The 16425-nt window shown below is 35.7% G+C and overlaps 1 protein-coding gene across 10 annotated transcripts in view; it reads left to right on the top strand.

Moving 5' to 3' along the window:
• LOC149537889 (Man1-Src1p-carboxy-terminal domain protein) overlaps nt 1-16425 on the top strand; it is an 83002-nt gene that overhangs the window by 50861 nt on the left and 15716 nt on the right. For all 10 annotated transcript variants that reach the window (XM_089799294.1, XM_089799300.1, XM_089799299.1 and 7 more), the window contains one exon: nt 3716-3803. In XM_089799294.1, the coding sequence (XP_089655420.1) occupies nt 3716-3803 (88 nt within the window). The remainder of the gene's footprint in view (nt 1-3715; nt 3804-16425) is intronic.

Raw genomic sequence — 16425 nt, forward strand, 5'->3', positions numbered from 1 at the left:
GGCACCAAGACCACGATTAGACAGAAACAACCGAGACTAGACGACGAAAATACTGACAGTGGTTGCGAGGAGACTTCTTTTGAGGAGAGTGGAATTGACGAGGACGAGGAAGAGGACAAGGAGGTAGAAGTAATTACAGCTACACCGTTGAGATTCCCACGAGCTGCACTCTCATCAACAACACACTTGGTTCCTGAAGGCATAATGGCATTCCGAGGTTTGGTCAGTTCAAGCAGCCGGTAGTGACGACTCTGGCTTCATTTGTAATTCAGCCTGCTGCGGAGACACTAGCTATTCTAGAGGCATTAGCAGAGGCACATCTGGCACCAGCACAATAGAGCCTGCTCCCGAGGTTTTGCCAAAGGCTTGGGTTGAGGTACTTGTACCTGATGAGGAGATAGGAACTCATGAAGGAGTGATAGAGATACTGACAGGTGAGGGTTTGAGGATGCCGGGTGTTCGTTTGGATGTAGTGGGTTCAAATGCAGTGGTCACAATGGATACAACATTGTTAGCATCCCTTGAGGAGCCGGACAGAGAGAGCAGTACCGAGAGGTTGAGCACGTACCTAAGTACGAGGTTTCATCGTACCCCAGTACCTCCAGTGACATACTTGCACACACCTACGTAAGAAGTAGTTTCGGAGGAAAACCCTCGACAGGCATAGGTGGAGGAGTGTCAACCGACACAAAATGATGGACTACCACATAGCGTTGTTGAGCGGATGGTAGAAGCAGTAGAGGGGGCTATGGGTGCTCAATAGAAGCCTCCAATAGGGTCAGAAACAGTGATGAGAGAGACATTCTTCGTTGATATAGCGACTAGCGACTTGGGCTCACCAAGTAGTGGCATCTGCAGAGATACAGGCTTTGGACTCGGTAGTAAAGAAGCTGGAGAGAGTGGTATCCTTCATGAAATTAGGATGCCTGGCGACCTTTACAGTTTGTTTTGAGGAACGGGGATGGCCGAGTGTGGAGATTGCAGAGATGCGCCAGGATTGGGCCACTACGAGAGATCCAAGTATGGAGAGCCGAGTAGAGGTTTTGACTCAAGAGATAGTTGAGATACACAGGGATGCATATTACACCCTTCGGAGGAGTCAGGCAGATTAGGTAGCAATAGAGAGGGCTCGGGATGGGTCAGCTACTAGGCTAGTCGTGAAGAGGGCAGCCTTGTTAGCCAGACAGAGTTAGCTATAGAAGGTGGTAGCAGAGAAGGAACAATTAGCAATGGAGATGGAGCGGGTGGCAGATGAGAAAGAGAGAGAGCTGGGAGAGATTGTTGGGATGATGTAGTCGGCTTTGGAGCTTCAAATGGAGGCTGAAGCGGAATTGAAAGTATAGAAGGAGCAAGTGTATAAGCTAGGAGCAGGGCTGAATGAGCTTAGGGTACGGATGGCTACTACACAGGTGTTTACCATACTGGTAAAGGAATCAACGCATACACAATGGAACAGAATAGCAGAATTATATTCGCATATGCCAGACATTACATTATGCTTGATAAGATGAATGATAGAAGATTCCCTTTACAATGATCCTAGACGGGATATAAATACTATCCGTTGAACCTTCCCGAAGGAGTCTGTCGGCCACAACCATTATATCCGCTACAAACTATTTACCCGTCAGCTACAAAATACAAAACATTGACGACAATCATTTCGTCAGCTACAGAAACACCGTCGGGACCATCCAGTCGGCTGACAACAGGGACGCATCCCTTTTCTTAGTGTTTAAATATTGATGTAATTAATTGTTTTTGTAATTTGAGTTTTGTTGTAAGGGCTTTCTCTATTTTTTCGTCCGGAGACAACTTTACATTTTGAGGGGGGATGTTGTTGTCGATAAATTCTATATCATAGCCGACAGGTAGAAATGTATTTGAAAGGGCGCATGACGATTGAGTCACCCCATCGGGAAAGTATATGTTCATTGTTCGGAAGGGACTTTGGGACATCATCATAATCATATTGTAAGCATTGGAGTGCGGTGTACAGGGTAAAAGGAATACTTATCGCATGTAGTATAGTAAGATATAACATAGAACAAATACTTTATTCATATACACAATATGCACTCCAATGCTTACAATTTTATTTTGATAAGAGAGGTTCAAAAATTTGGAAATCATGCCAAAAGTTTATTGGGTACGAAATAGTCATCGGTTGTTGGACAAAACAAAGCTCTAAATGAAGTAAGCATAAAAAAGAAGACTCTTATTGCAGCATAAGTTCGTCCCTTCCTTCTGACCCCTCCCTGTACAATGAGCTTCTTATGATACTCAGAAAAATAATAAGTTTGCTTAGAGATTCTCCTCCTTGTAGTAAACAAAGATTGATACATTTATCAATATATAGGGTAAAAGGAATACTTACCGCATGTAGTATAGTAAGATATAACACAAAACAAATACTTTATTCATATATGCAATATGCACTCCAATGCTTACAATATGATTATGATGATGTCCCAAAGTCCCTTCCGGATGGTGTACATATACTTTCTCGAAGGGGTGACTCAACTGTCATGCACCCTTCAGATACAATTCTACCCATCGGCTACAATATAGAATTTACCGACAACAGTTTCATATAACTTTCTCTTCTCTTCTCCTCTCTGTCTTCCTCTTCTAAGTTTTGTTTTGAAATCCACATTATTGTAAAAGTTAGGTGTAATCCTAAGTTGTGCTGAGAAGGTAATTATCCTAAGTTGAAAATCTATCTAGTAACTTTTGTCATCTTAGGGAAGTTTTGGTTTGCAAATAACTACCTCAAAGTAGTTACAAATGGGTAGTTAATTAGTTACCCCAAGTGGTTATCAAGGGTAGTTAATTAGTTATCCTAAGTAGTCAAGTGGTTAGGGAAGTGATTGAAGGAATTGCATCATCTATCTCCTATATATATGAAAGAAATCATGTGGGGAAAGGTTCCAGATTTCTCACAAAAGATCTTGTGTTCAAACTCGAATAGTAGTTTTTCAAGAAAGAAATAAAAGAATCAATTTTGGAGGTGCTTATAAATGGTGTTCTTGTATCATTGTTAATGATTTGTATAATCATTGGCAATAATATCACTTTACTCAAGTACTTTGTGTGAGTGAATTGTTTAACATATCTTATCTATTGGTATTCTAAGGAGGATGTGTTATATCTTTGCTACATCCATTTAAATTTCTGCATTCTTATTTCTCGTCTACTTTCTTTACGAGGGAGCTGCCCCTCTAAACACCGAGGAAGGTCGCATATCAAGGACCTATTTAACTGTTGAGAAATAGTTTGTCACTGTTTCCATTAGGCATAAGGATCCAGAAATTTTTTATGTGACAACAATGGGTATTTTCTTTTTCATGTTGAAAGTATTTTGGCTGCTGATTTAGTATTTTGAAATTTGGTTTATAGTATATTTGGGGATTGGAATCTAGTAGTGAAGAAACATATTCTACTGATTTTCTTCAATATGGTTATACATATTTACTTGCTTTTTATGATTTTCAAACAAAGGCAAATGCCTGGATGGAGTTGTTGAAGAGGGCCACTCTGTTTTATCTAATAATTTTTCTTGTATTTTGGGAATTTAATAGTTCTCTTCTCACCAATTCTTTCTAATATGCTTAGCTTGTTACGAGAACAGTGTTTGCATATCTGCTTTGGAGATGTAGTTATACAGGAGAAAGCTTTACATTTACATCTTGCAATGCCATAATACTTTTTGCAGGTTGAGGCATTGATACTAGAAGATTCTCGCATTGATCAATATCCTAAACTAGTGAAAGGGGAGTCGAAAACTGTGCTTGAATGGCAAGGTACTTTTGATCCTCTTGGTTATTATTTATGAATTTCTAGTTTTAGTTTCACTAAGATTGTATTTCATAACAAATTTAGATTTGCATGTCAAGTGCCGTTTGCATTAAGGGCTGGTTAATAATACATAAATGCAGCTCTCTTAATATATATCTTAATTAATTGACTTTAAGAATCAAAATTCAAACCTGAAACAGATATCTGTGTGTAAAAAATATTAGCAGCAAAGATGCACACAGCTGAGGCATGATCAGACCAACTTAAATAACACAACTTTAGAATATAAAATATTTGTGCTTAGATTGATATCAGTGCAAATAAAATCTGTAGACTCTGGTGACCGAGCTGGATGCATTAGAACCAATACATTTTATACTATAAAAACTATATCTTGATTCTTGATACAGTGTGTAAATAAAATCTGTTGACCCTGGTAACAAAGCTTGATGAGCTAGAACTGGTACTTTTTTTCATTAAATAATCAGATTTGGGAGTTGCCACATGTTTCCAATTTTTTAAAAACTGACTATTGTTGAATTAATTTATTAGCCAAGTTCCAAAATACCGTGACAAATGTCAGATCTCAAAGAACCAAACGTCCGATAAGATTAAAAGAATGATCAGTCATATATCCTTTGTATTGATTGATTGAATTTGCAAGAAGAAACTCAATCCAGAACTCCAACAGTTCTGTGATTACATTCACTGATACAAAAGAAGAGCTGAGAGCATCAAATCATTAAAAGAAGACCCTCAAGCTTTGCATTGATGTCAGCATGTTCTGAATTAGCTTTTCCCTCATTATAAGATAAGATGAGATAATAGTATTAAGGACCAAGGGTCCTTCATTGGTACAAAGAAATCAGAAAAAGAACAAGACTAGATACAAAACCAGAAAAAACCAAGGTAAGGACCAAGGGTCCTTCATTGGTTCAAAGAAATCAGTCACAGAAGGATAGGACTGTGAACAATCCAGAGTCTTAGATCCACGTCGAGAACCACTGGATGAATGTCGCTGCCTGGAAAGACTGGTGCAGTGTCGAACTGATCTGGAGTGAGTGGTACTAGATGGCCTCTTCATTCCCTGTGGTGGAGACGGGGGGGAAAAAAGGCGGTGATGAGCTGATCTGAATATGGCCCTGAGGTATGAGTGACTGTAGTGTATGTTCATGGAGCTGTGTGACTTCCCGTAGATAAAGTGCAAGACACCTTTGGTTGATATAGCTAAAGAACGCTGAAAGAGAAAAGCAATCTCTGAATAGACAGTAAAATCTCCCTCTGATCTGATAGTAGATAGGACAGCGAAATATAAAGTGAGACTCAGTCTCTACCTCCACCAAAGTACACAGTTGACAGATATGGTCCTCTCTAACAATATATATATATATATATATATATATAAGCAATTGCTAATTAAATTTTTTATCCATGCATATTTTCAGTTCTGTGTGACTAGGCAGTGGATGTCTCTGTTATTCGATGTTTATAGGAGGGATAGTAAACATGGTAGGAGAAGAGGGAGCTGGCATTATGTGAGAATGATTAGAAGCCATTTTTGTGCAGAGTAATATAGCATGATCTTATAAAGACAGAAATTTTTATTATCATCTATTTCTGCTAATAGCCCAAACAGAAAATGCTTCTGGGCAAGATTAGCTACAATTTAGATTTGAGCTTCTGAGCTGTATATAATAGACCATTTTTTGTTGTAAATATCTTGGTATATGATGTGTTCCTTTTATCAACCCTAGTTGTATGTTTACATAAACACAAGCGAAGAAGATGATTTTCTTTTAGAATTTAGGAGGATTTACACAAGGTAGCTGTAGACTTAAGTGATAATTGAACTTTAAGGTTGGTGATTTAAACTGGTGTAGGCATAGTGTTAGAGCTAAGTCACTGTTAGTCACTGTATTTTGTCACCCGGAGGATAATACAAAACAATGTAGTATATTGGGTAAACCTGTTTGTTTTGAAGCTGGAATTTGGACTTGCATAAGCTAAGGTTCGGATGTCTTCACATTCAAGTTGGGACAGAACAAAACACATATTAGTATGTGGAATTTGTTTTTGCATGGTCTGCACATGCACAGAGATTATACATCACCCTTTTAGTCTAATAAAGTATGAAGTAAACATTGTGGGAAAGTATTGGTTGCCAAAAAGAACATAATTTGAATTCAACTTAGTGGTATATATTCTTTAAAATTATGATGCACTGGTTGCAAACATCCAAAAAATCTGGTAGAAATTAAGAGAGGACATTTCAAGCAAGCATCGACTTAAGCAATATATATGAAGGCTATAGATCCTTCCTATTTTACATCCAAAAAATCTGGTATAAATTAAGAGAGAACATTTCACGCATCAACTGAAACAATATATATGAATGTTATGGATCCTTCCTATTTTATTTCTCTGATGCTCAATCCATTAAACTAGATACGAGTTACCCCTAAATCATTTTGAATGGTAGGACCACTTGATGCTTTCTTCAGTTTTCAATAGTGCTGCGTGGGGTAGATCAAAGGTGGGAGTTGAATTTAAATACATTAAAAAGTTTCTGCTGATACTAAGTTGTAGAAGATGTTGAATGTATCAATGGGGAAGAATGAAAAACTAGATCACCATAAGAAAAAGTATGCATTACAGTAGTTAATAAGGTAAGCTAAAATCACTCCAGCAACCAAAGATAACAAATGTGAAGTGAGATATATATATTTTTCTGGAAGCAAACGAAATAAGAGCTCCATAAACAGTCAAGCTAACCAAGTGAAAGCAATATAATGAGCTAATGGAAGCTTACTACACAGTGAAATGAGACGATTAGTCTTTCAAGAGGGGAACCCTAGTGAATTTGGAAACTGTCACACTATCAAAAGTTGACAATTGTACCATTAGATATTGCTTTCAATAATTGGAGAAATTTGAAAATAAAATTAATTTGAACATGGAAAAAGAAAGCTTAATAGAGATAATTATCATCATGATTATGGTCAACCTTCCAAGTATGCGTGCCCACAGGTGTGAGGGATGAGCATGTGCTAAGTATCTTGGAGGTTTTATTATGAAATTTAACTCCAAGGTTCCTTTCTGAAAGGACAAAAGTGGTGTAGAACAATGTGACACTTCCCGTATTCCTTATTATATGAATTAGAAAGTAATATGAGATCAAACATAGTAAGTAATGACCTGTGCTTGAAAAAATAATGGTTAACCTAGTAACTCTTCCCCTTAAACTTTGTTTTGGGGAAAATAGTTTATTTAATTTAATAATTAATTATATTGAAGTAGTTGCATTAAATTATACCCTAGAATTTCTGTCATTCAAAGCTTATTACAGATTGTGGTGGTTTTATCTTTACATTGTGGCATTGTGAAAAGATATGCCACTTGATCACTAGAAGAGCAAAATTTAATAAGAAGAATGTTTCTGAAAAATTCTATTTCAACTCAATGTGTTTAATCCAAGTTTTCAAGAATTCTTCTAAGCCATGCAACTTTCTTTTGCTACATGTGTAATTTCTTTTATTTTCTTGTTTGGTGGATGCTACAGATTTTTGCTTTTTATCCTTCCATCAAATGGACTTATATCCTGAAAATAAAAACCACTAATAGACCTATGTGTTAAAAGTTTTAGATCAGATTATAGATTGAGATATTTTGATTTTCAATATGATGTAAAAAAACTAACACTGTCGATATTCTTTCCAACTGCTATAATTCTTTCTTTGTAGAGATCTACAATTAGATGAGAATGCAGATCTATAAGTATGCTTTTGAATTTGATATATATATACATACTTTGAATCTTATATATATTATAATAATATATATTGATCTAGTATTACTTGTAATGGGACTCAATATGTTTTGTATGTGTTTTCCAAGAACACTCATATATATATATATGTAGAGCCATGTCTCAATGTAGAGACAATGTAGAGACATGTCTCACATTGAGACATGCCCCTTAATATATGCTGTTGTTTCATAGCAGTCGACAATCAGTAATTATCAATTGGCTAACACATTTTAAGTGCGATATATATTAGTAAAAAGAATCGCGGTGATTCACGCGATTCGGCGATTCAATTCAAGCCAAATGATTTTATGTGAATCGGTGAATTGAATCAGCGATGAAGGGTTTATGAAATAATTTACTAAATTTCAAGGGTTTTTTAAATTTGCCGATTTGTGGTCGATTTGATTTCAATTTCGATTCATGGCTGATTCGCAATTCAATTTGGCCTTGCTGATTCCGATCCAATTTCAATTCTTGTTACTTTGATATATGTATGTGTATGTGTGTGCGCGCGCGCGTCTCAAGGTTTGAGTTCGAGTTCGACAACAATAACATTCGGATGAAGTTCGAACAGGTGAAAATGTTCGGAAATTCTTTGACATTAAGTTCGCCTTATATATATTTGAATTTAAAAAATATATAAATAATAAATTCATTAGTATATTAAAGTAATTCAGTAATGCTAAATTTGTAATTATATTATATTATAAAATAAAATAGCCAAATATATTATTTACTGAAGTAAAATTAGATTAATCTAAAATTAATATAAATATAAATATTTCCACTTGTTAAATTAATTATCGAAATAAGACTATACTAGTAAATTTGAATACATAATAATAAACATAAATATATTCAAAATTTTAATTTTAATTGTTATTATATTAATAATATCATTTTTTAAATAAAAAGAGGCCGCTATTAATAAGATAAGATAATATAAATATTTCAATTTCTGTCATATGCTGAGTAGGTATGATGGAAATGATGGACTTTTCCATCGTTTTGTTGAGCGCATGATGGAGGAATTTTTTTGTTGAGGGCTCCATAAAATTTTCCTTGGAGGATTTTATTTCTGCCCAGGTTTCTCTCCTGCTGCCAGGAATCTGTTGAAGTTCATTCCGTCGTAAACTCTTCTCAAATTTATCCCTATTCTTTTCTATTGCTGTTTCTAGCTCCCAAATCTTCCAATCTTCCTTCTGTTTCTGATTGCTATATCTAATATTTCATTAAAGCAATATGTGATGTATTTTTCATGATTCCTGAACAGTAAAAAAAACTAAACCTTGTTCCGTACGAATTTGAACAATTTTAAATTTTTTTATTAGAATTCGCTGAATGTTGAACTTTATGCACAAAGTTCGGCGAACCCTGTGACTAAGTGTGTGTGTGTATGTCGGTTTTTGCAATGATGTTTTCGAATATAAGTATATATATGTGCTCAAACATCAAAATGTTCGAACAGATATGTATGTTTGAACATATATAGAACAGCAATGTAATATATGAACTATCGTTTTCTCAGCAATGTAATATATATACAGTCGATTTCACAAACAATCGATCATTATTCAGATCGACACTGAGACTTTAATCTGATTTTGTGGATCTCAGTTTTAATAATATTATTGCATAATTAATTTGGATACACATATATATGTATATATATCATTGCATGTGTGTGTGTGTCAGTCCATTAATTATTGATAATATACATGATAATATCCTAAAGATGGGTAGTCATCAAATCTATAAGTGCAATGAATCATGTAATGATTTGATTTTATCAATTGGAGTTATCCAACCAAAGCTATAAATCAATAACACTCCCTCTTAGCTAGGGAGGATAATTTTATTAACTCAACCATGTTCAAAGAACACCAATAGGGCATCCATTATAATAGATGTTACCTCACAGTATCATCATGAGTATGGTATATCCCTGAATATCAACCATATGATTTTCACCACTCATATTTTTTCCAGTTTGTGCACTGACATCGTCTCCGAAGAAGATATTTGTTCATGGCATATCCACGAATGCTATATCTCATAGCATCCACCATTACATATCTCAATCATAAAACGTATTGTAGTTTCACACTACTCAATTAGTATCAAGTACGAGTTATGAATTATCATGATATATGCATAGATATCAACCATATGATATTCTTTATGATAGTAGATTAAGCCATTGTTAAAGTCGTCACTTTACAATATTAACCACAAATAAACATTAAAGAACAATCATCACCTTTTGTAATGTTTCTGCAAGGTCATGTAATAACACACATGACAAAAGAGTTTATAAATATAAAACATCTTTTAAATATTTGTACAACAGATTTATTGAGACTCAACCTCAAAAGGAATTTATAGTTTTACCATACCAAACATACCTCTAAAGTGATCCACCCTTATCTTAGAGAGAGGCTTGGTCAGATTATCTGCTGTTTGCTCATTAGTGCTAATGTATTTTAGCTGTATAACATTTCTCTCCACCACATCTCTAATATAATGGTAGGAAATCTCAATGTGCTTGGATCTATCATGAAATACTGGGTTCAAAGCTTAATACAACTCTAGTTGTCACAATGTACAATTGCGGGATTCAAGGTTTGTCCAAACAAATGCATTAATAGTTTTCTCAACCACACGACTTCTCGAGCTCCCATGGATGCTGCAATGTACTCGGCTTCGATTGAGTTTTGAGCAATTGAAGATTATTTCATGCTAAGCCAAGAGATCATGGCTGATCCCAAGCTAAAACAACACTTAGAGGTACTTTTGCAATCAACAACATTTCTGTCCCAGTTTGAGTCTGAATATCCATATAGAGTTAGATCTGCATTATCATATTTAAATCCATATCCAACTGTCCCTCGCAGGTATCTCATAACATGTTTTACTGCAACAAGTATATTTTTCTAGGTTCACACATGAACTGGCTGGGTGCATTTGTTGCATAGAAAATGTCTAGTTTGGTGTTTACCAAATACATCAAGGATCCAATTATCTATCAGTAGAGAGTACGATCAACAAGATCTGATTCAGATATTGCTTCTTTCAACTTATGTAGATTTGTCTCCATGGCTGTAGACATAGGCTTGTAGTCCATCATTTTTAATTTGTTTAAAACATCAATGGTATATTTGCCTTGATTCAGAATAATACACTTTTCCTCCTGCCATACTTCAAAGCCAAGAAAATAGTGTAGGGTACCCAAATTCTTCATGTCGAATTCAAAAACAAGTTCTTGTTTACATTTGGCAATAAGATGATTTTCTTCCGTCATTAGTAAGTCATGAAATTTAAGAGTGAGAATTAACATATCACCATTTACCGCCTTGAAATAGAGATTAGGATCTGCATCATTTTTGGTGAATCCTAATTTGGAGAGGTAATTTTCTTTCATTTCATACCAAGCTCAAGGGGCTTGTTTGAGTCGATAAAGTGCCTTCTTTAATTTACAAACATGAGAGGCACTATTGTGAACAACAAATCCTTCTGGTTGTTCTAAGCATAGTTGGAAAACTTTCACTCGACAACAACTTGCCAAGCCCCAAAAAGTTAATTTGGGAAAACATCAGCCAGTTTTTAAAAAAAAACTCAAGAACCTAAAAAACTGCTTAAATTTAATTAAAAATAGATTTTTTTGCTAAATTCAATGAGAAGATGCATGTAATGAGTTAATTAAAGAGAACACAAAAGAAACAAGCAAAGTTTAGATATATATAAATGCAGTGTGTACAAAATCGCATACTCATGTGGAATGTTGAAAGCGGGAAGCAAAATAGTAAATAGTTTTTGTCAAACTAAATTTGTCTTCTAAAACTAGTTGGAATCCTCTTCAAATCCACTCAAATCCGCTTTCAATAGGTTGCAATCACCCAAGAATGCCTTGGAACCCTTCTCTCCACTACTCAAGCTTCCAAACGTTGAAAATGAAACTTGTAAACAAAAAACACCTTTTTTTGGCCTATAATGCCATTTTTGTCATGTAGTCGAGTCGCAAGTAAAAACTCACCGCATTCAGTGATTAATCTGCCAGGAAACAAAAAATTTGACTAGTTTTTAAGAAGTGTCTGGTTGCGATTTTTTTTGGGATTTACTCACCCTAGTGGAAAGTTCGGCGATTAGTTGCTAATCGCCGATTATGCCAACTATGGTTCTAAGTACACTTCCTCTTCCATGATGCCAATGATAAATGCAATTTTTACATCCATTTGGTGAACTTTCCACCCTTTTGATGCAGCAATAGCAATTACTGCCCTGATTGAGGTGTAACAAGCAACAAGTTTGAATGTCTCTTCATAATCAATTCCTTCTCTCTTTGAGAACCCTCTAGCAAAAAATCTTGCCTTATATGTGATGTCCCCAATTTTATTAAATAACAATTTTTGTAATGTGGTTGACAATTGATGTTTCAATCTTTCGGGACCACTAATTATTTTATTTTTTGTAGTTTGTCGGCTTGTGGTGCTTTTTGTAATTGTTTGGGAAGTTTCCCCGAAGCCCTTTATAAGGCCAGCTTGTAGGTTGTTTAAGGCATGCGACTTGGATTCTTTTATTGTATGCGAATTCTTGTTGGAGTTTTGTTTTGTTCGCCATCTCAGAAGTGAGAGATCTTCCCTACTTGGCTCTTGCAGTTTTAGTGGGAATCAACTCTCACCTTATTTTGTCCATTGTATTTCTTTGCTTCGGATCTGGCACATCTGGACTGCCATCTTTGTTTTGCAAATATAATATTTTGGGTTTCGACAATAAATTGTTACATCTCTATATTAGCATGTGCTTCTATGTTTGACTATTATGTGGTGCATTTAGTGAATTATATCATTACCTTGACATCTCCAGATCACTCCCTTCGGTGCATTCCTCAAACTGAACTGTGGCAACATAACTTTCACTTGGCCACTTAATCCTCTGGTGTTTCCCTCGAGTACTTTCCCTCAGGAATTTTCCCTTGGGTATCTTCCCTCAAGTACTCTCCCTCAGATACCTTCCCTCGGGTAGTTTCCCTTGGGCATAGTTCTCTTTCGGACCGAGTTCTCCTTTGGACGGAGTTCTCCCTCGGACAGAGCTCTCCTTTGGATAGAGTTCTCCATCGGACCAAGTTCTCCCTCGGATAGAATTCTCCTTCGAACAAAGTTCTCCATTGGACCAAGTTCCCCTTTGGACGGAGTTCTCTATCGGGTCGTGTTTCCCTTCGGATCGAGATCGTCTTCTAATGCGGAGCATCTTGAATATCAAAATTCCAACTTTCATTCTTTATCAGTTTTCATAACCGAATTCTCTTCTTTTGCAACTATATTAAAACCCGAACAACCATGGAAAAGATAATAAGAATTGATAGAATATAACTCAGTAAAACTGAGATGCCATTAAATATGAACATTTATACTTCCATTAAGATAATATCTGCAGATTACAACAGTATGTGGCTCTCTGGCTGTCGCTAGAGAGCCATTTGGACTATTACTCACACAAAATTATCTTCCTCAAAACTTCCTATTGATCTTCTCCTCTCCATCAATTACAATGGTGCCCATTTAAAGCACAAGTTTCTTGGGTAGTTATCAAACTTCCCATCCAACTGATTACATTTTAATATGTAATACAAATGACTATTACATTTAACATTTAATATAATGTTTTCTGATTTTCCCAAGAATAGATGAATAATCCGCCATTGCAATTTTAATGATTTTAATGGGATTATAAGGTGACTTAAAAATATTAAATTTGAGAGTGGAGGTGGTGCTCCTGCACCATCTTCGGACTGAGATTGACTTCAGCCTAAGATCACCTACAGCCAAGATCATCTTGGGAATATTACATTATGTTTTTCAGCACTCTTTCTGCCGCATGCTTGACTTTTAAGAGCCATTTGGATGATACAATTGATTTTTCTTTCGGTCTAGGTACGATGTCCAAGACATCATTCTTTAGAATAGATTGATATTCTTTGATCATGGCATCCTTCCAAACTTCATGTTGCAGTTGCTTCCTCAACATGAAAAGCTTCAAACTTAATAAGTTCACTCATGAGAACGATATAGTTTGAGTAGCTTCTAGGTTTCTTGCTTTCTCTAAAGGTACCCTTTGGGGTTTTGTAGTTTTTTGCATCTTCAATTATTTTCCTTGCCAAGAGAGGCCTTTTTCGAGTAATAGAAATATCACTAGGTTTTGGAGTAAGGTTTTGGGCTTCATTATCCTCTACTAGTATTTCCCTCTTGATCTTAGGGATACAATCTTTTTCTATATTTTGAGGAAGACTCATTTTCTATTTCATTTATGTCTTTGGATCTTTTGAATGCAATATCTTCCTCAAAATTGCATCTTTGCTGAGCTCAATTTGTTTCTGACTAGGAATGTATATTCTGTAGGCTTTGGACGATTCACTATATCCAACAAAGATCCATTTCTTCTCTGATGGTTCTAATTTGGATCTTTTCACAAAACCAAGTTTCAGTCCTTTGTTTGACCCCCTTTCCTTTAGAACCCTCCTACTTAGAACTTAAGATCTAATTGCTTGCATAGTTCTGTAACTTTGGGAAAATTGTGATCTTGATAACATGCCAATACCTTCAACATCCTAGGATAGATGGACAATGTTAGTTAACACCCCTTCCATACACTTAAACCTCTGGTTCAACTCTTTCACCAACTTTTTAGTGCTTTACACCTTCAACCTGGCCTGTCACATTTAGGATGCCAGGCTTAGGTCTTGGTCTCAAAATTTGTCATTTGTTTGGACCACTCTGCAACTTGCATTTTCTTAATGTACAGAGGTAGGCCTATCATTCCCTGAAGTTTCATAATTTTCCACTGGTGGATGACAGGACAAAACCCACAGTTTAGACAAAACCTTCATTCAACAAGGGTTTCAAACTACCCAAGAAAGAATTACTTGCCAAATGTACCAAAAGAAAGATAGAAACTACAAACCAATTGCACTTGCAAGGTAATTCAATCTAGTTTTTTACCATATCGATTGATCACACATACCGTTACAAAATGAACAAGTTGCAGCATGAATTGCATGGAAATTACAGAGAATGGTCTTTGTTTATATTCACCCCAACTGCGAAAATCTTCAACAACAATCAATCCTTGTGCCACAGGGCTTAAATATCCATTTTACAACCATTCCCAATGGTTCCAACCAGTTTTTTATTAGGGGACCGTTGGTTTATTAGTTTGCAAGAAATGTGCAAAAAGTTGCAAAGTTGCATTGACAACTTTTGAGCAATTTTCGCAAGTTTTTGCATTTGCACTTAATTATCAACCTATGACCTCAAACACATTACATTTGGTCTATATATAACAAAAATGATCGAAATGTGCCATTACATCATTATTTTAGCCCTTTTGGCTATTATTTCAATTCTTAAACCTATTGGCCCTAAATTTCCCCAAATGACGTGTTGGTCCCAGATTGGACCCTAACCTTTTTCAGCCTATTACATGCTATGGCAAGTCTTTCCATTAGACCTTGGACTATTCCACTTCTCCTATCTGATGGACACCTATTGGTGAATATTGCATTGACAAGATGGTGCTCTTGCACCAAAGAGGAATCATCCAAAAAGAAGAAGATGAAATGTGCTATTGCAAGAGATCAGACATCATGAGCAGAGTTGTTAAAATAAGAAGATTGGTGAGCTTCCTCAACTTCAAAGTACCACATTCTGCTGCCCTCATCAGTCCTTATTCAACTTCACAGTTGGCAACATCTTCCTCTTCATAGTTAGGTAATGTAGGATTTGTAAATGGGATGAAAGGTAAAGTACCCAGCCTCCACAGATATGGGTGGAGGATCTTTCAACAACTTTCTTTGTTTACCCTCCTTGACAACTAGTTTCCTTTCAATTTTTTAAATTACTTGTGGAGTACAAGGTAAAATAGTTGAGTTCACTCCTGATTATGTATTCATTGGAGATGTTGAGACAATAGATATAATTGCTACAGGTGTGGTGGGTTATGCATCATGATTGTATTCTTTTTCATTTTGCTCTTGATCTCTTGATGTTCACACCCTGCCTTCAAAGGGTGAATAGTCTTTGTGAGGAGAAGTTTGTTCATTTTAACCTTGATGTTCTTGAGCCCAGTGTTGATCTTTTTCCTCGGCCATTTACTTCAGTTTTGAGTTATACTCTTGAGTAGGTTTGTCATAGTTTTCCAGATCTTGCTTTGTGGGAAGACAGATATTTCAGATTTGAGAAATGTACTTGAGGGGATTTCTCTCTGTTAAGGAAATGGGATCTCAGATAGACCATAAAATTATTTATCTTTTATCACTGTGAATCTGAATTCTTCTAATTGTGATGAGATAAGTAATCAAGTCTTCAATATATATATATTGCTGATCGTCTAACAGTAATAATGATATATGTAAATACTGTAGACTTGATTGAATATGAGATAATAATTCTTTAAGTATATTGGAGCAGACTTACATATAGCATAAATGCCAATTTTTATTATTGCTGCCTTCGAACTGAGTATCGAATGCAGATATGAGTATTAACACCTTGATTGCTATCATATTGCACCCGATACTCATATTAATACATAGTCAAGTGTCATGTCACGTAAGGACATGACCCTTACGTGGCATGACCCACGAAGGGTCACGGTCTTACGTGCCAGATTAGTTAGTGTATAATATAGTATCGGTACCGGCAGTGAATTGGGGGTTTGTGATTACCAACCCCAATCACCATAATCATTATCTAAGATATATACGGTGATTGAGTTTGAACTGAGATATTACTGCGGTAAACAGCAGTGATTATAATCATAGTTAA

Source organism: Cupressus sempervirens, chromosome 9, assembly GCF_028749045.1.
Source record: "Cupressus sempervirens isolate cs-2001-9-10 chromosome 9, ASM2874904v1, whole genome shotgun sequence".
NCBI lineage: Eukaryota > Viridiplantae > Streptophyta > Pinopsida > Cupressales > Cupressaceae > Cupressus > Cupressus sempervirens.